This window comes from Canis lupus, chromosome 31 (assembly GCF_003254725.2).
Source record: "Canis lupus dingo isolate Sandy chromosome 31, ASM325472v2, whole genome shotgun sequence".
In the NCBI taxonomy this organism is placed as follows: Eukaryota; Metazoa; Chordata; class Mammalia; order Carnivora; family Canidae; genus Canis; species Canis lupus.
In genome coordinates, this window is record NC_064273.1 from 22,028,785 (window position 1) to 22,045,171 (window position 16,387).

Consider the following 16,387-nt stretch of genomic DNA (forward strand, 5'->3'; position numbering starts at 1 on the left):
TATCTTCTTGGCCACACACACGTGCAAAGTCGATTCTCACACAATGAATATACAAAGTATACCTTTTATTAGTCATGTTTGTAGGATTTATGTCTCTGTGAATAATCCATTGACTATTTCCCAAGGTGGAATTTAGAGAAAACATGATTTTAAATACTCCCTTTATTAATGACAAATAACAGAAATTTAGATTTTTTAACTATCAATAAAAAATTGCTTAATGTAGGAGTATCTTTAAATTCAGAATCATATTTTAGTCTTAAATTTTTCCTTCATATTTTCATGTATAATTAAATAGAAATATATTTTACTAAAGCAACTACAAAATTTGCAAGACATTCAGCCAATATAACTGATTACTAAAAGAAAACAAATGATCAGCAAAGTATTTACTATCATGTTTATCACAGCACCATTTATAACCACCACTACCACAAAATAAAGGAAACAACTAAATCACCAAAAGTAAGGAATAAACACACTACAGGGTCTGGTGTAAGGTTAGCTTAAAAGCTGTGCTTCCCAAGATTATTTAATTTAATGAATAAAGTAATATAAAAATGCTAGGTGAAAAAAAGTTCACAAAACAAAAACAAGAATTCTATAACTGTGAAAAATACTAAAAGCAAACTATACAAAAACCAGATTGAAAGCAAGCTGTTATTTCTTGTTAGCGGTTGCATTTTCTAAACTTGGTACAGTGAACATGCATTAGTTTTGTCATCAGAGAAATTTAAGTACACATGGTAGTTTTAAAACTAAATTTTAGTTGTAATTCTTAGCATGTTCTACAAAGGACAACACCCATTAACCCCATACTATTCACTTTTCAGTGTATTACTGAGAAGCCCTGGAACAGTACCATCTCAAATTGAGATTTCTCTTCTATGCCTATCACCTGGGACCTGCTTCAATGAATTTTGCATTTTAATAAAGCACTGACAGCAGAGCACACCTCGAGGGCATAGCAGGAGATTTTCAAAAATCAGTTGTTTTTTTTTAAAGATTTTATTTATTTATTCATGAGAGACACAGAGAGAGAGGCAGAGACACAGGCAGGGGGAGAAGCAGGCTCCATGCAGGGAACCTGATGCAGGACTCGATTCTGGGACTCCAGGATCACGCCCTGGGCCGAAGGCAGGCGCTCAACTGCTGAGCCATCCAGGCGTCCTGTGTTTTTCTTTATAATAACTAATGTTACTTAATGACTCTTGAATATTATCTTCAATTAAAAAAATAAATATATAAGTAAATCATTCATGCTATCCTAGTTCTCACCCTAGACAAAACACAAGTTGTTAAAAGTTCCAGAAAGGAGACAGAACAGCAGGTACGATAATTAAAACAAAAAAAGATGAAACTAAATTGGAGCTGGAGCCAACAAAGACCACTAAATTTTTCTTTTCAAAATTTGATATGTTAAAAAATAATCAATGTTTTCAGTTTTAGAGAGCAAAAATCAATCTGGAGCCAATATAATTAGGGCCAGTGGGGGCTGGCAGACTGGGGAGGGAGGTTTAATCATTGGTTTTGGTGGATAACCTACCCAGGAGGAGGTCATTTCTATGGCTTCTCCCACTTACCCAAAAGTCCTTCCCCAACCAGAAGCAATCTACAGGGAAAATGTAATTCTTCCCATTCAACAATCTGCCGTGAAAGAAATATAGCTGCCATATGAGGGGAAACAAGCAAAAAAAAAAAAAAAAAAAAAAATCAAGGACCCATCTGGAGAATTAGTAATGTGTGCTTAAGCAGTAATGAATGTTGCTTATGTGTGGTTGAGGATAAGAATGGCGATGTTTTCTTTTAATTTGGCAGCATGGTAGTTTTAAAACTAAAATATATTTTCCCAAAAGAAATTACTACTACTGTATAAGGCTTATAAGGCACAACAACCAGGAGACATAACGACAATTCTGTGTGGTATTTCAAGCCTTTGACTTCTTTTTCAGTTATCACTACGGTTGGTGGATACATTTTATGTACTGATTCCACTGTCTAACTTTTTCTGATAAAAGTTACTTGTTTATTATAGAAATTAACAAACAAATAATATCAAAATTGCCTGTAATCCCACTATTTGTAGATAAACACTGGTAAGATTTCTTTTCCACGCATATTTTCCTTTGTATTTTTGAGACTCAAACCCTATACACTGGTTCTGAAGTATGACTAACTTGGAACATGCATTGGTCCCATATGGAGGGCACATAAAAAGGAGTCTGCTATCTCTCCAGGAACAGTGATTAGCCTTCCCTGATCTTCATCAGAGATTCTGTCCAGGGATTCTGGAATTCCTATGATAACGTGATAAAGACAATCCTTAAAGATACAGGACATTTAAGAATTTGCATTCCTCTGATGTGCAAAAGCTGGGCTCATCAAGCATCATTCCCATAGTACGTATGTATAACCCAGCACGCAATCTCCCAGGACTTCACAAACTGTTTTATTGATAGCATAGAAAGCTCAATGAACATGGGAAGAGCCACAGGTACTGAGCAGCATCATACTGGATTACTGTGCTGGGACATCTGGGCATTTACAAGATCCTAGAATCTATAATAAAAATGTTCTCCCAAGCCCAGCCTCATTCTTAAAATTAGGTGAAGTCTCATGTAACATTCTTGGATATGGTTCTGCTGTACGATTTGTCTCGAGGGAACTGCTGTTCACCATAAATCCAAAAAACTACTCTGGTATATTATCTGCCAAGGAAATCCAAATACAAGCTTTTCACACTAAAGAAGAGTAATACGGTTGTAGATAATTCACACAACGATAGCCACCAAAAGACAAGGTACGACTGTCTTAAAACTTCACTAAAGCAATAAAATTCAAAATCAAGATGCATCAAATACCTTCAATTTTTCATCTGACCATGTCTGAATAGTTTCTTGGCCATTACTACTTATGTGTTTGGAAACTCTTGAATACGAAATTAAATAGAATGACATGTAAGGTAGCAATTCTTTAATTTCTAATTCTTTTGGATTAAGCTATTAGCCCAGTCTTGCCTATACCGGACAGAGCCACGTGCAGACCAGTGTTAGTTTCCGTGGTGGATCTATTACACCATGAAGGGTAGTCGTTCAAGTGGAAAGGGGCTGAAGGCTTTACAAAGAAAATATTCTCCTTGAGTAATGATAACAGTGTACTTATTAATTCCACGTGAGATAATTAATGAAATGTTCAGATGATTAAGAGCCATCTTACATTCTGGCTCTAGAAGCATGATCAAATGCAAAGGGCAAAAAGAGAAAGCCAGTTCACTCTCAAGGGAAATCACATACTCTGTAGAAGGAAAAGCGTCAACAGCAACCTCATATACTTTCTCCATCTAGACAAGGGATGCAAGATAGTGCTGAGCAAGTATGCCTAAGACAAATACACGATCTGAAGAAAAATAACGCAGTACAACACCTTTCTATCTGATAGAAAGGTCAGGGAGGGTGCATGCTAGGCATAACAGGCATCTTTCTCTCCTCAAGCTCTGTTTTGGGTTTTAAGATGTTTATTGTTTAAGACAATTGTACTCTGATTTCTTGGTAGTGCCTTTTTGAGAACTAGGTTCAATAAAATCATTTCTTTTGTCTAAGGCTATGTTAAGATATAGCCACAGAGTTCGGAAAGAACTTACACTAATGTTAAATATTAATGCTTTATTTAAGCAGCAAGTAATATATAAGAGTGTTGCTTATTACTGCCATAAAGTGGAAGATCATCATGTAGAGATGGATCCTGTGCGAGAGTCACAACCGCCTCCTTTATGAACATAACACGTGTTATGACTTTTATAAAAAAACTGTTATTTATTGCCTCCACTTCATAGCCTTTCCTCTGTGATCTGATTTTGTAAATCAGGTGGTTATAAGCTCCAGCACAACTTTTGTTAATACTGTAAGGAACACTGGATTATGAACTGAAAGGTCGTGGGCTTTGGTCCTCATTCTGCCACAAATACCCGTGCTGGATACAGCAAGACATTCTCCCTCACAGACTCTCAATATATGTGCCTGTGAAGTGAGGCCATGTAGAATGAACCTTCCTCCATAGTATATAAGACGCTTTATCACAATAAAAACATTGACAGTTCATCATCTCAGCATTATCATGAAACCTTTTGACCTTATATTTAGATCTGAAGACATTTCATACATCTTTTCTTCCTTTTCATGGTATTTTTTCCCTTGGAGTTTCAAATCACTTTTGTTATGGGGACAGGCATGGAGTAGGGGCAAGGGGAGTGGTGAGACAATTTAGGGTCACAGGAAATTTGGGGTCAAAGGGAATATGCCACAATGAAGGGGCATGATCGTGGTGAACCATATTCTATAAACTTACTGTGGATTCCACTGTTTAGTCAATCCACTGTTTAGTCAATCACTTTAGTCAATCACTTTTAGTCAAAGTCAATCACTGAGTAGTTAGGAATTGGAAAGATCTTAAGCAAAGTGATATGCGTTCAGTTTTGAAACAGGTACAGTTGGGAGTGACCCATCGAGTGTCAATAGTGAACAAGCTCATCCAAAGATCTACTACCTGGTGAGCTTACATCCTAAACAAAATGTATCTCAAACATTTCACAGAATGGGCAACACCCAAAAGAAACAGATCATTAACAAGACCTGGCCCACCTAATTAACTAGTTCATGATCTACTTCCTAACTTACACTGAATTAAATGGTATCTTGGCATAATAACTAAATTAGTTTGAAATACACTGTTTCTGGAGACAGCTGACTTCTACATTTAATCATTACTTATGGGGATCACTGGGTGGCTCAGCAGTTTAGCGCCTGACTTTGGTCCCGGGCGTGATCCTGGAGTCCTGGGATTGAGTCCCACGTCAGGCTCCCAGCATGGAGCCTGCTTCTCCCTCTGCCCCTACCTCTCTCTCTTTCTATGTCTATCATGAATAAATAAATGAAATCTTTAAAAAAAATAAACATTACTTATTTTCATCTGATTAAATCTTTAGTTCTCAACCAGTCAGACAGAAAAGGGTTAGAGGCTTCACAAAGTATTTAAGAATAATGAAGAAGGAGGAACAAGGGAACTCTTAAATTATCAAATGTTTAAGAATCTGGTTTTTCACCCTCTTCATAAAATTCCATTGTGAGTAGTAAATCCTTCAGAAGAAAACTTCATTCTAATGGCCAATGTTTTCCATTAATGCCTCAAATTATGCACATGCACGTAAAGTAATCAGCACATATGCTCTTATAACATTCACGTTTGAGCAAATATTATACCCGGCTCCAGAATCTTCAACAGTTTTCCTAAGTTTGCTATTGGGACTTTTTACAAGAAGTCACTGGAATGCATTGTCAACATTTGCCTACAGCTCCCCAAGATCGATCTCTATCTCCTTATTTACAACCATGCAAGCTATCACACCAAATGTTGATTTCATATTGCCTGGTTATATAAAATATCAACTAGAAAGGGACTGATGATCAAATCAGATTAAATATGGAGTAAGACAGTGTTTCCAGAGGAAAAAAGGATGACATCACATTAAACAGCTCAGTTTTTCAAATAAACAGTAGAAGTAAAATTTGAGGTTGGTGAGAGAAACACACATTTAAACCTTGGGGATCTAACTGGTTCCCTTGGTTTGATATAAGCAGAAAAAAAAAAATTCCCCAACCCTAGTGTCCCAACTATTGCCAGGATGATGAATCGGTTGTTTCAGGCAAGAGATTTTTAAGAAATTAGCAGAATGGAGGAGCTTCACATTAGGTTCTCTCTTGTATGAAGTCTACCTGAGAAAATACACAAAGCTCTAATGCTCCAAGTCTGGACAATTAGTGTGCATGAGAATCACCTATGGGATTCAGTAAAATGAGGATTCCTGGACCCCACCACCAGGCCTTTTCATTCAGCAGTTAGAGAATCGATCTAAGAATTTCAAGTTTTAATAAACATTTTAGGTAAATTCATTCATTCATATCCCGATCTAATTAGAGCATCCTTCTTTTCCATCCCCAAAGAGCAGAGCAATTTGTGTCAGTTACGTGGCTGGCCAGCTCACCTAAGCAGCGGTAGGGAATCACAATGTGGGCGTGGGTCTTGCACTGCTTGCGGCCCTTCTTGCACCAGTTCTGGATGGTCACTGGTTGGTTGGCTTCCACCACATTGGTGATCTGCAGTTCGGGGTAGACCTGGGAAAGCACACAAAAAGGAAAATTGTTATTAGTGACAGAGGCTGTCACACACACGCAGCTGATCAACCACTGCTCTTATTCTAAGGCACTGCTATCATCCAGCACCCATGCTACTCTAATTCGGATCCAGCTTAGAAATCAGGGTAAAGAAAAGATGCAGGTGACAAAAATCTAATCACTCCATTCAAAATACTAAGTGGTGTGACTTTTATTTTATTGCACCCACTCAGGCTTAAAATATTATTCTTTCTCCAGGGGAGATAAAACAGAAATGAGAGGGGACCCTCTTATAGGTACAGGATCATTTCGCTGCAAAATAAACTGGTGTGGAGATGATATTCTTTGATGTCCTAAATACATGTTATAGTAGACACCCCTGGGAACATTATCATTACTTAAACTTAAACCACCCCTATTTTACTAATTAAGCAAACATTTTACATATAGGATATGACACATAGCTTTCTTTTTTTTAAAAAAATTTCTTTTTTTTTTTTTTTAGATTGTATTTGTTTATTCTTAGAGACAGAGAGAGAGGCAGAGACACAGGCAGAGGGAGAAGCAGGCATCATACAGAGAGTCTGATATGGGACTAGATCCAGGATCTCCAGGATCACACCCTGGGCTGCAGGCGGTGCTAAACTGCTGTGCCACGGGGGCTGCCCCAACATATAGCTTTCTATATAAAAATCTTCTCTGTATTCAAAGTAATTTATATAAGAATATATAAGAATAACTTCACAGTTATCATGAGTGTCATTTAGATACAGAACAGCATTCATGCATCTCTTCCCTTGATAACTAACTACAGCCCTTTGCTTTGATTACTGATCTCAGTAAATCACAGTGCTTATTTGGAATAAAATGTGAAACTTGATCAACTAAAATATATTTGTCAAATACCAAATTACATCTTTTGATAATAATGAGTAGGGATTTGAAAGAAAAAAATAAACATAAAAATGTTATTTCTAAACCAGGCTTTCCTTTGCATAAATCTTGCATTTCACTAGAGTTTCTATTGCACCAGATAAAGACAATAAAGAGAGACAAGCCTAAGAGAACAGAAGCTGTAAGCGAGAGAATGGTTATGGTGAGGGACCATAAAACCTAAGGTGGGACTATGAAGATGGGCTACATGGTTATGAGGTCATAGTATCAATGAGACTTGCTGAGGGCTAGAGAATTTTGGCACAGAGGCACTGAAGACCAAGAGGGGGTAACAAGTGGTACTCGGAGCATCAGAGAGTGGAAATAAAGATTTTGGAGGAGTCACATCATTGGTAACTGCACAGAGTAGAATGCATTGCACCATGCAAGGGAATGGCTGATGAAGAATGATGATCACAGCAAGATCACTGGTGGAATGGGAAATTGGATTCTTGGAAGGATCTTCGAGGTTGACATTGTTTGGGTGACAGAAAGCCAAGAACAAGACACTTCAAAGACTAAGGCGCAATGCTACTGAGGTGGAAAGAGGTATCTGGATTCCAGTAGCCAGAAAAGAAAGGTGCCCTAGTTCGTGAGCCTATAAGCTCACAGCTGGGGCAAGGAACATTTTAGGGAGGAGATGGGAAGAATGGCTGGGAAGTGAGAATGAGAAGGAAGGAGGCCACCCCCATCTCCTGGCACAATGCTAGCAGGACTGTGATGCTCGCAGGACTGTGAAGAAAGAACTCCCTGCGGAGGCTCCAGGGGAAGCAGTGCTGTGTGTGTGTGTGTGGGGGGGGGGGGGGGGGGGGACCGGTTCCTGAGCAAGGAAACAGCATCCGCAGTGTAGGCTGTGGAGGGGGAATTTCACTTAGGGTTGTCAATGACAGAGAGGGCTTGCCACCATCCTGTCCTTGTTTAAACTGTCAATGTTTTATTCATTGTGGGCTTGGAGGGGCATTAATTTTGTTTTTTTAAATACTGCATTAAAATATTATTTGATTCCTGAGTGCCTCATGCACCTCACCCTAGTCCCAGCCCTGAGATAAATCAGTTAAAAAAAAAAAATAAAGCACCAAGAATAGATATAAACTGCAGTACAACCACGCAGTGGCTGATAGAGTGTCAGAAAGAAATGAACCACCAAGCCATGAAGAGACAGGGCAGGCCTGTAAATGCACTTTACTAAGCGAAAGGGGCCAAACTGAAAAGGCTCCATACTCTACAATTCCAACTACATGACATTCTAGAAAAGGCAAAACTATGGAGACAGTAAAATGATTAGTGGTTAGCAGGAGTAGGTGGGAGGGAGGGATGAACAGGAGGAGCACAGAGGATTTTTAATGCTATGAAATCATTCTATATGATATTATAATACTGTGTCACTATACATTTGTCCAAGCCTATAGCATATACAACAATAAGAGCTAACTCTGATGTAAACTACAGACTGAGTAATTATGTGTAAATCCATCAAGTAGAACAAAGGTACTGTTGTGGTGGGGGGTACTGACGATGAAGGAGGCTCGGTGAGGGGTGGAGTGATATGTAAGAAATCCCTGTGCCATTTCCTTAGTTTTGCTGTGAACTTAAAATTGCTCTAAAAAATAGTCCATTTTTTTATTTAAATATTTTTATTTATTTATTTGAGAAAGAGCACACAAGTGGGGGTATTGGGGGGAGAAGAGGGAGAAGCAGCTCCCCACTGAGCAGGGAGCCTGATGCAGGACCTGATCCCAGGACCTGGAGAGCATGACCTGAACGAAGGCAAATGCTTTAACTAAGCCACCTAGGAGCCCCATAAAGTCTGTTTTTTAAAAATTAAAAAAAAAACAAACAAACAGTAAGGCACTGATCAGTGTACTGTGGGATAAAACCAGTGGTGGAGGCATATGCTATAAGATAAGAATATACAAAAAAGAATATTTAAATCAGAATCCTAGGGTGGGTACTGAGAAAGTTACTCTTCAAAACCATGGCCAGTTACCTTAGCTCCAAATGGAAAGAGCTACCTTCCCGTTATTTTATTTTGTTCTTAAGTATCTTAACACCTTGCAACGCATGCATTTTAGTCACGGATGATGCTCAACTTGAAAATGCCACTAAAAATTTAATATCCCCATGGCTTTCTTCCATATAATGAAAGGTGAAGTGGCTCTTTGTACAGAAATACAATTCTCCCGCCACCTTTCCTTGTTTATTAGATCACAAAAGTACCACGCTCATGAGTCATAAACTTCATGACACTGGAGAGTTTGTCCTGAGGGACACGACTTTATGTGCTTTAAAGTGTGAGTTACTGCATTTTTCTTAAGGGGTTCTAGCTGCCTCTTCACGGAAATACTACCCAGCTGAGAATGTTCTCAGAGGAGCTTTCAGTTTTCTAAAAGCCCTGTGGCAGGCACAGACAAGTCACATTTTTTTCTTTCTAGTTCCAAACGAAACCAAACAAAACACATCATTTGCAGGGTGCAAACTGATGAGCAGGAAAGGAAGACTCTCTTATTAGTGTTGTGTACCACCTTCGGTTTCCGATAGTAATATTTGGGCAACAGAGCAATAACTCACTCCTTTGGGACTTTTTTATTAGACAGAATTGCATACTGACAAATTAAAATCAGTGAAAGCAAGGCTTCTCCCCAAGATCACCAGAGCTTCAGAGAGACATTGGCCAAGCACAGAATTTACTTCCAGTTCCAGGCATGAAATTTAGAGCATCTGTGTTCTTCCCAGCACCTCAAGTTTCTCTCTCCAGAATGCTGACAATGACAGCTGTTAGCACGCAGGTGGATGAGGAGATTATAAAATGCGAACTGCAGAAATCCCACACACAGTTTGTGGCAGTAACTTGAACCTGATTCACCTATTTTTCAGAGACAAGGAGTTATGGATTTGGATCGGCCAAAGATCGTACAATTTTGCTGTCCTAAAATCAGGTTTATTTTAGTAGAGGGAGGAACATCAACAAGACAGGTAACAAAATTTCTTTGCAAGCACACAGGAAGTCCTAGGGAGTCCAAGTGACTACCTCATGTGCATGCAAGCCCCAACTCGAAAAAAAAAAAAAAAAAAGACACAATGAAAAAAACACAAGTTTCTGACTAAAAAGTCAAATGCCATACACCTAGTTCTTTATAAAGCAGTTCCAGTAGGTGACAAGAGATCACCATTTTTATGTTATGAGACAAGCACTGTATGTTGAAAAACTAGCCTACCTCATAGGTTTAGGCACGAATGAAAATTAAGATAATTAGACATGCAAAGATGTTCATGGCCACTTAAGCCCCTGACTTCTCACCATCATTGAATTATAAGCATCGGTCCGATATTTTACATTTTCTTTGTGGCATCTCAACATCAACAAATAAAGATTTCTGAGTTCCTTTGGCAACGTGCAACTTGCCAACACATGCAACACATTGTACTGCTAACGCAACAAAAGCTTTACTAATAATCTGCTAGTGGAGAATTAGCAAATGAACTTTCCCCTGGCCTCCTTTTCTAAAATGTTTCCTCTGTGAACCCCAAACATGAGCAACTATTTTCCAGATCAACAAAAAAATGTAGGGAACTATAGCTATCTTAATAAATCCTTAAAACAGAAGCAAATCTAGGTCTGCATCGGTTCCCTGAACCCTACACCCTGCCAACAACTCCTCCTGAATTACAGCCATGCAGAGCACCTGGGGTGCTCCACACACACTCCTACTTAAGACCCTTCCAGCACATTGCAGATGCCCAAGCCTATTAGGGTCCCCCTGCGGGGTCGCAGACCTCCCGACTCACTGTGTAATGCAGTGCTAATCCCGCTCTCCCACTGTGGGAATGCTTTATGGTATTTATTACAGTGTACCTCTCATTCGCATTAAGGACACATATATCCAGCCTTCCCAAGGAAAATGCACTTTCTCGAAAGGCAGGAAACACAGTTTGGCACCCAGGAGCCTCCCTATGGTTCTCCACCTTCATTACCTCTGGTTTAAGGCTATCTGCAGGCTGCCAGCACCCTTCCCCTCTCTGTGGCGCTCCAGCCCCTGGCCTTCTGAAGGAGCATTCATCAGAGGCCGCAGTTTTAATTCTGCAGCTCGGTCCCTGTGGCTAAGTAGAGTCCTAGGGAAGCAAACTGTAAATCGCATTCTCTTCCTCAAGACACAGGCTCTAGCTAGGTAGACAGCACCAGGCTGGTAGGCAGAAGTCATCATTGGAGGCAGTGCCTCTCTCAAAAACCTGTGGGTGAAGGGGAACAAATGTTGGTTCATGAACACCCCCTCTTTGAGCCCCTCAAACTCCGAATCCGAGGCATTTTATCCAATCACTTTTATCTGATCACCTACCACTTTTGGTCTTGCCATTACAGCCACGTGCCTTTCTGCCATATTAGAATACACACTTCTTGAAGGCAGGGACAAATGGATTCATTTTTGTGTTCCCTTAACCATGGCCCACACTGGGACAGCACATTTGAGTGCCTCATAAATAATTCATGGACATTTCTGTTTAAGTTCAGCATCCATGAATTGTAGGGAAACTCAGGATACATTAATCTTCCACCAGAGATTATCAATGTACCTCTTAAACAAAATAATCTAAGTAGGATAATACTATTCTTGGACTATGAGCATTTGAGAAAAATAAGCATTTCAATGCCTTCCAATATTGTTCTTCCAAGTATGATATGGCAACTTAAAGCAATTAAAGCAATAATAGCCTCATACAAGAGACAGTAGATTAATGTTAATAAGAAGATGCTCAGGAATAATGAAAAGTCAGGCTCTTAAAAAAAAAAAAAAAAAAAAGAAAAGTCAGGCTCTTGCTTAGAGTAAGGAGGCCCAACTAGTGTGGTCCAGGAACCTGAAAGGCTGTCTACTCTCCTGGCCATAGAAATATGTTTTATCTTTGAAAATAAATGTATCAGTTCATAAATTAAACTTTAAAGAAAAGACAGAGTTGAAGCAATTAAAAATATTGACAGCTAGGAGAGAAGAGTAAAACCAATCTAGAATCCACATTAGAATGTTATAGTTGGTAACCTAAGTGGTTTTCCCTCACTACAAAAAAGTACCTTAAAACCTGATCACCATCGGCAGATTTTTATTAAAAATTTCAACAGTCTAAAATCTCTCTATCCAAACTGGAAATATATTAATCTCAGACAAGGTAACTTTTAATTTGTTAAATATACAAAGCAAGAAAAGACACTGATGATATTTAAGAAAACCAAGAGCATGCAGCTGATGATATTTAAGAAAACCAAGAGCATGCAGCTTAAATATATAAAAATATTTGTTAGAGCCCTACAGAACTTTCCCCTATTCCCAATAATTAAAGCAAATAGGGGAATCTTCCATGTCTCTTTTTTGCAAACAGGCCACCTGGGACAAGTGATTAATGCCAAAAGTCCTATTTATATATAACTAAATTCCACATAACCATGGATATTTAAGACCACATAATCAAATGCAGTTAGGAAAAGGCTGAAAACAGAGTTAATGTCATGGTAAAAAGAATTGCTACAAATTCTGAAAATAAATTGCTTACTGTTCTTTCTAGTCTGTTAACTTTTGAAATAAATTTTTAACCAAATCTCAAGGATACTTCTTTTTGGGAAAAAAAAATGCTAGCAATTATGTAATGGTAATAAAATTATGTCTTAAACAAGTAAGTATGAAAATAAATAACGTGTTGCTTTGGTTTGTCTTAAATCAATTTATAGCTCTGGAAAGGAGACAAGCAACACATCTGCATAAGGTGCTTGCCAAAAATCATGCAGACCGTGAAGGAGGCAAGATAGAGCACATACATTCCAGACCCATCCAGGAACAAGAGTGACTACGTTTTATAACTACTGAAGCTGAGTGAGAGGTACCTGGGGCATTCATTATGTTATTCTTTCTACTTTTATGTGTGCTTGAAATTTTGAATTAGAAAAAATTAAAAGTAACAACAAAAGACTAGTCCAGTGGACTAGAGATTTACCCCAAAGTTAAAATGTAGTGATCTGAAAAGGTACCTGTACCCCACTGTTATAGCAGTAATGTCCACAATGACAAAACCCTGGGAAGAGCCCAGATGGCCATTGACAGATGAATGGATAAACAAGAGGTGATATATATAATAGAATACTACTTAGCCATCAAAAAAACCCCAGAAATGTTGCCATTTGCAACAATATGGGTGGAACCAGCAGGTATTATGCTAAATGAAACAAGTCAATCAGAGAAAGATAATTATCATATAATCTCACTCACATGTGGAATTTAAGAAACAAAACAGAGGATCATAGGGGAAGAGAGGAAAAAATAAAACAAGATGAAATCAGAGGAGGAGACAAACCATAAGACACTCTTAATCATAGGAAACAAACTGAGGGTTGCTGGAAGGGGGTGGATGGGATAACTGGGTGATGGGCATTAAGGAGAGCACGTGATGTAATGAGTGCTGGGTGTTATATTAAGACTGATGAGTCACTGAGCTCTACATCTGAAACTAATAATACGTTATATGTTAACTGAACTTAAATAAAAAGTAAAAAAACAAAAAAAATTGTCCAGTAGAAAAAGAGTCAAATTTCTATATTTACAAGTGAAAAGGCAAATATAAAAAACAAAGATCCAAACTGCAATGCTTGATTGCAGTTAGCACATATATAGATGAAACACAGAATCAGAAACTCTGTAGCAAAGAGGTACAGAAGTAATCATGAGATATTTTCATCTGAAACCCCAACGTACCAATTTCCTTTTCAAAGGACACATCCAAGAAGAGAATAAGGAAAATAAAATAATGAGGATTTCCTACGTGCCAGAATCACTGCAAATGTTTTATGTGTAGCACGGCACACAATCCTCAGTTAGCAATCGCTCCATTTCAAAGAAGATCAAACTGATGCAGCCAGAACATACCAGGGCCATTCCTGAGCACTCACTCAGAGGGCATGGATTTCAAGTTTTAAATAAGTTTTAGACTTCAGTGTATAAACAAAAACAAAATATGCCCCAGACAATACAATTTCTGTTTCTGGATTAAAATGACTTACTTTCTTCTTCAAAATTCCCTGTAATACAAAGAAAAATCATATCAAACTGCTTTCAGCAAAAATTCTTTTAGTAGTATTAGGGATATAGGGAACAGAATAACGAATTTCATTGTGAAAGAGCATGGCAAACCAAAAACAACGGTCTCTGCTTACGATGTCATGGGGTGCTGAGGGGCAACGCGCAGCTGATGAAACATTACTGCAATGTGGGACGTGTGAGGAGTTCTAGGTTTTCACAATGATGCCCTTATGCCAAAGCAAGGACGTGAAATGCTAGAGGGCAACAGTCTATTTCCCAATAATTTGGCCCAGATCTGTTTCCAACACTGTATATGCATAAATTGCTACATATGTGCACTCATGTTCAGATTCGGACAATATTGTCTGAGAACCCTGTTCAATGCATAAGGCACTCTTACTCCAGAAGTGCTGAATGTAGAAACAAATGGGAAGGTGGTGTGCAGGGTGGGTGTGAGATGGGGAGAATCACTAAAATAAACAGGACAGGGTATGAATGTGAAAACATAATCAGATGTGTACATGTATGATCTAAATTCTCATTCTCGGTCAGTTCACGGCTATATTTAAAAATATACAAACTGTACAGTTTTACTAGTCAGCTCTACTTCAAAAAAGAAGAGAGAAAAAATATATTAAAGGAAAAAACTGACAGTAAATTAATCAAATGAGAAATATAAAAGTCCATGGTATAACTATGTACCTAAAAGTACACAGTATTCTAATATTATACTACGTGTCATTATAGTACAAAAGTACCTAGTGTTAAAAAAAAAAAACTACCTAGTGTTCCTGTAAATATGTAATAATTGAGTATCCATTTAAGACAGTGTTAGATGAGGGGCACTTGGGTGGCTCAGTGGTTGAGCATCTGCCTTTGGTTCAGGTCATGATACCTGGGTACTGGGATTGAGTCCTGCATCAGGCTCCCCACAAGGAGCCTGCTTCTCCCTCTGCCTATGTCTCTGCCTCTCTCTCTGTGTCTCTCATGAATAAATAAATACAAATTTTTTAAAAAGACAATGCTAGATGGTAAGGACAAATGTTAAATCAAATATTAACTTGATTAAATGATAAATGTGTAAAAAAAAAAATCCAAACTTAGTTGCATCTCTTATTTAGCTCTAAATCCTATAGTTTGTGCAAGCAATCCTTTTAAGTATACAGATCATTAATACATAAAATATATCTGTTGTCATTCACAGGCATCCAGACACCTTTATTTAGCAAATTATTTCACCCAACATGAATTTTTGGATCTTTCAAATCCTGAAATCACACGCATATGTGCCTGTAATTTTTGGGTCAATTTTAAGTATACAAAAAGGTGGTCGGAACACACAGCAAAATAATAATAATGGCCAAAAATGCACCACGGCTTCTCCTGTTTTCATTGTATACAGAATGCCCTCAAAATCGGTTAAATGAATCACATGTGATGTTTGTTTTAACTTAGTTTTAATTCCACATTATTGCAGAATCAAGGTTGAGAAATATTTCTTGTTTGGAAATCCCATGTTTGGTGATATATTTTACAGTAGGAAGTTGGGCAAAGGAAATGGTTTTGTTCAACTTATCAAACAGGCAGATTTTGTTTTGTTCAGGCATTGGTATGTTTTGTTTGGTGATTCTGTTAATTTGTAGATGAAACAACTGTTCATTTAGAGAAAGAAAATTTAAAAAGCAAGGAACACATATTGTTAGCTGCTGTAAAAACTTCAGAAAAAGAGAATATGCCCATAATCTAACTGAAGATTACAAGCAAAGCCACATTCACCTGTCTGACTTTCCCAGCTGGGAATCTGTCAGTGCTGTGACTTAACCTGTTTCAAATTCCCTCCAGAGACCTGCTCCCCAGGTGAGTCAACACCTGTGCCAGGCCCTAACCTACAAAAGGTGCTCTGAATGGTAAGAATCCAGAGGGAGTTTTCATTTCTCTCCTTAAAAGAGGAAGAATAGTGTTGGGACTTTACAATTGCTTGTTTACAACTGACAGTATTTAACTTCAGCACACCTGTGTATTCCTATCATACAGAGAGGAAACAGTCTAAGACTGGTGAGGCAGCTTTCATGGGATTGCTCAGGTGTCAAGATAGCAAAGGCTGGATTTGAAAGGTCTGTCCAGTGAAGCCCCTGTTCTCCTTTATGGCACCTGACCCCAAGGGCTCCTCCTTATCATATCATCTTATATACAACAAGGCAGATGAGCAAAATGATCCTTTGCATTCCCTCT

At 38.3% G+C, this 16,387-nt stretch overlaps 1 protein-coding gene across 11 annotated transcripts in view; it reads right to left on the reverse strand.

Annotated features, from left to right (window-relative positions):
• LOC112661802 (amyloid beta precursor protein) overlaps positions 1 to 16,387 on the reverse strand; it is a 262,644-nt gene that overhangs the window by 177,154 nt on the left and 69,103 nt on the right. For all 11 annotated transcript variants that reach the window (XM_025449933.3, XM_025449932.3, XM_025449931.3 and 8 more), the window contains exon 3: positions 6,038 to 6,167. In XM_025449933.3, the coding sequence (XP_025305718.1) occupies positions 6,038 to 6,167 (130 nt within the window). The remainder of the gene's footprint in view (positions 1 to 6,037; positions 6,168 to 16,387) is intronic.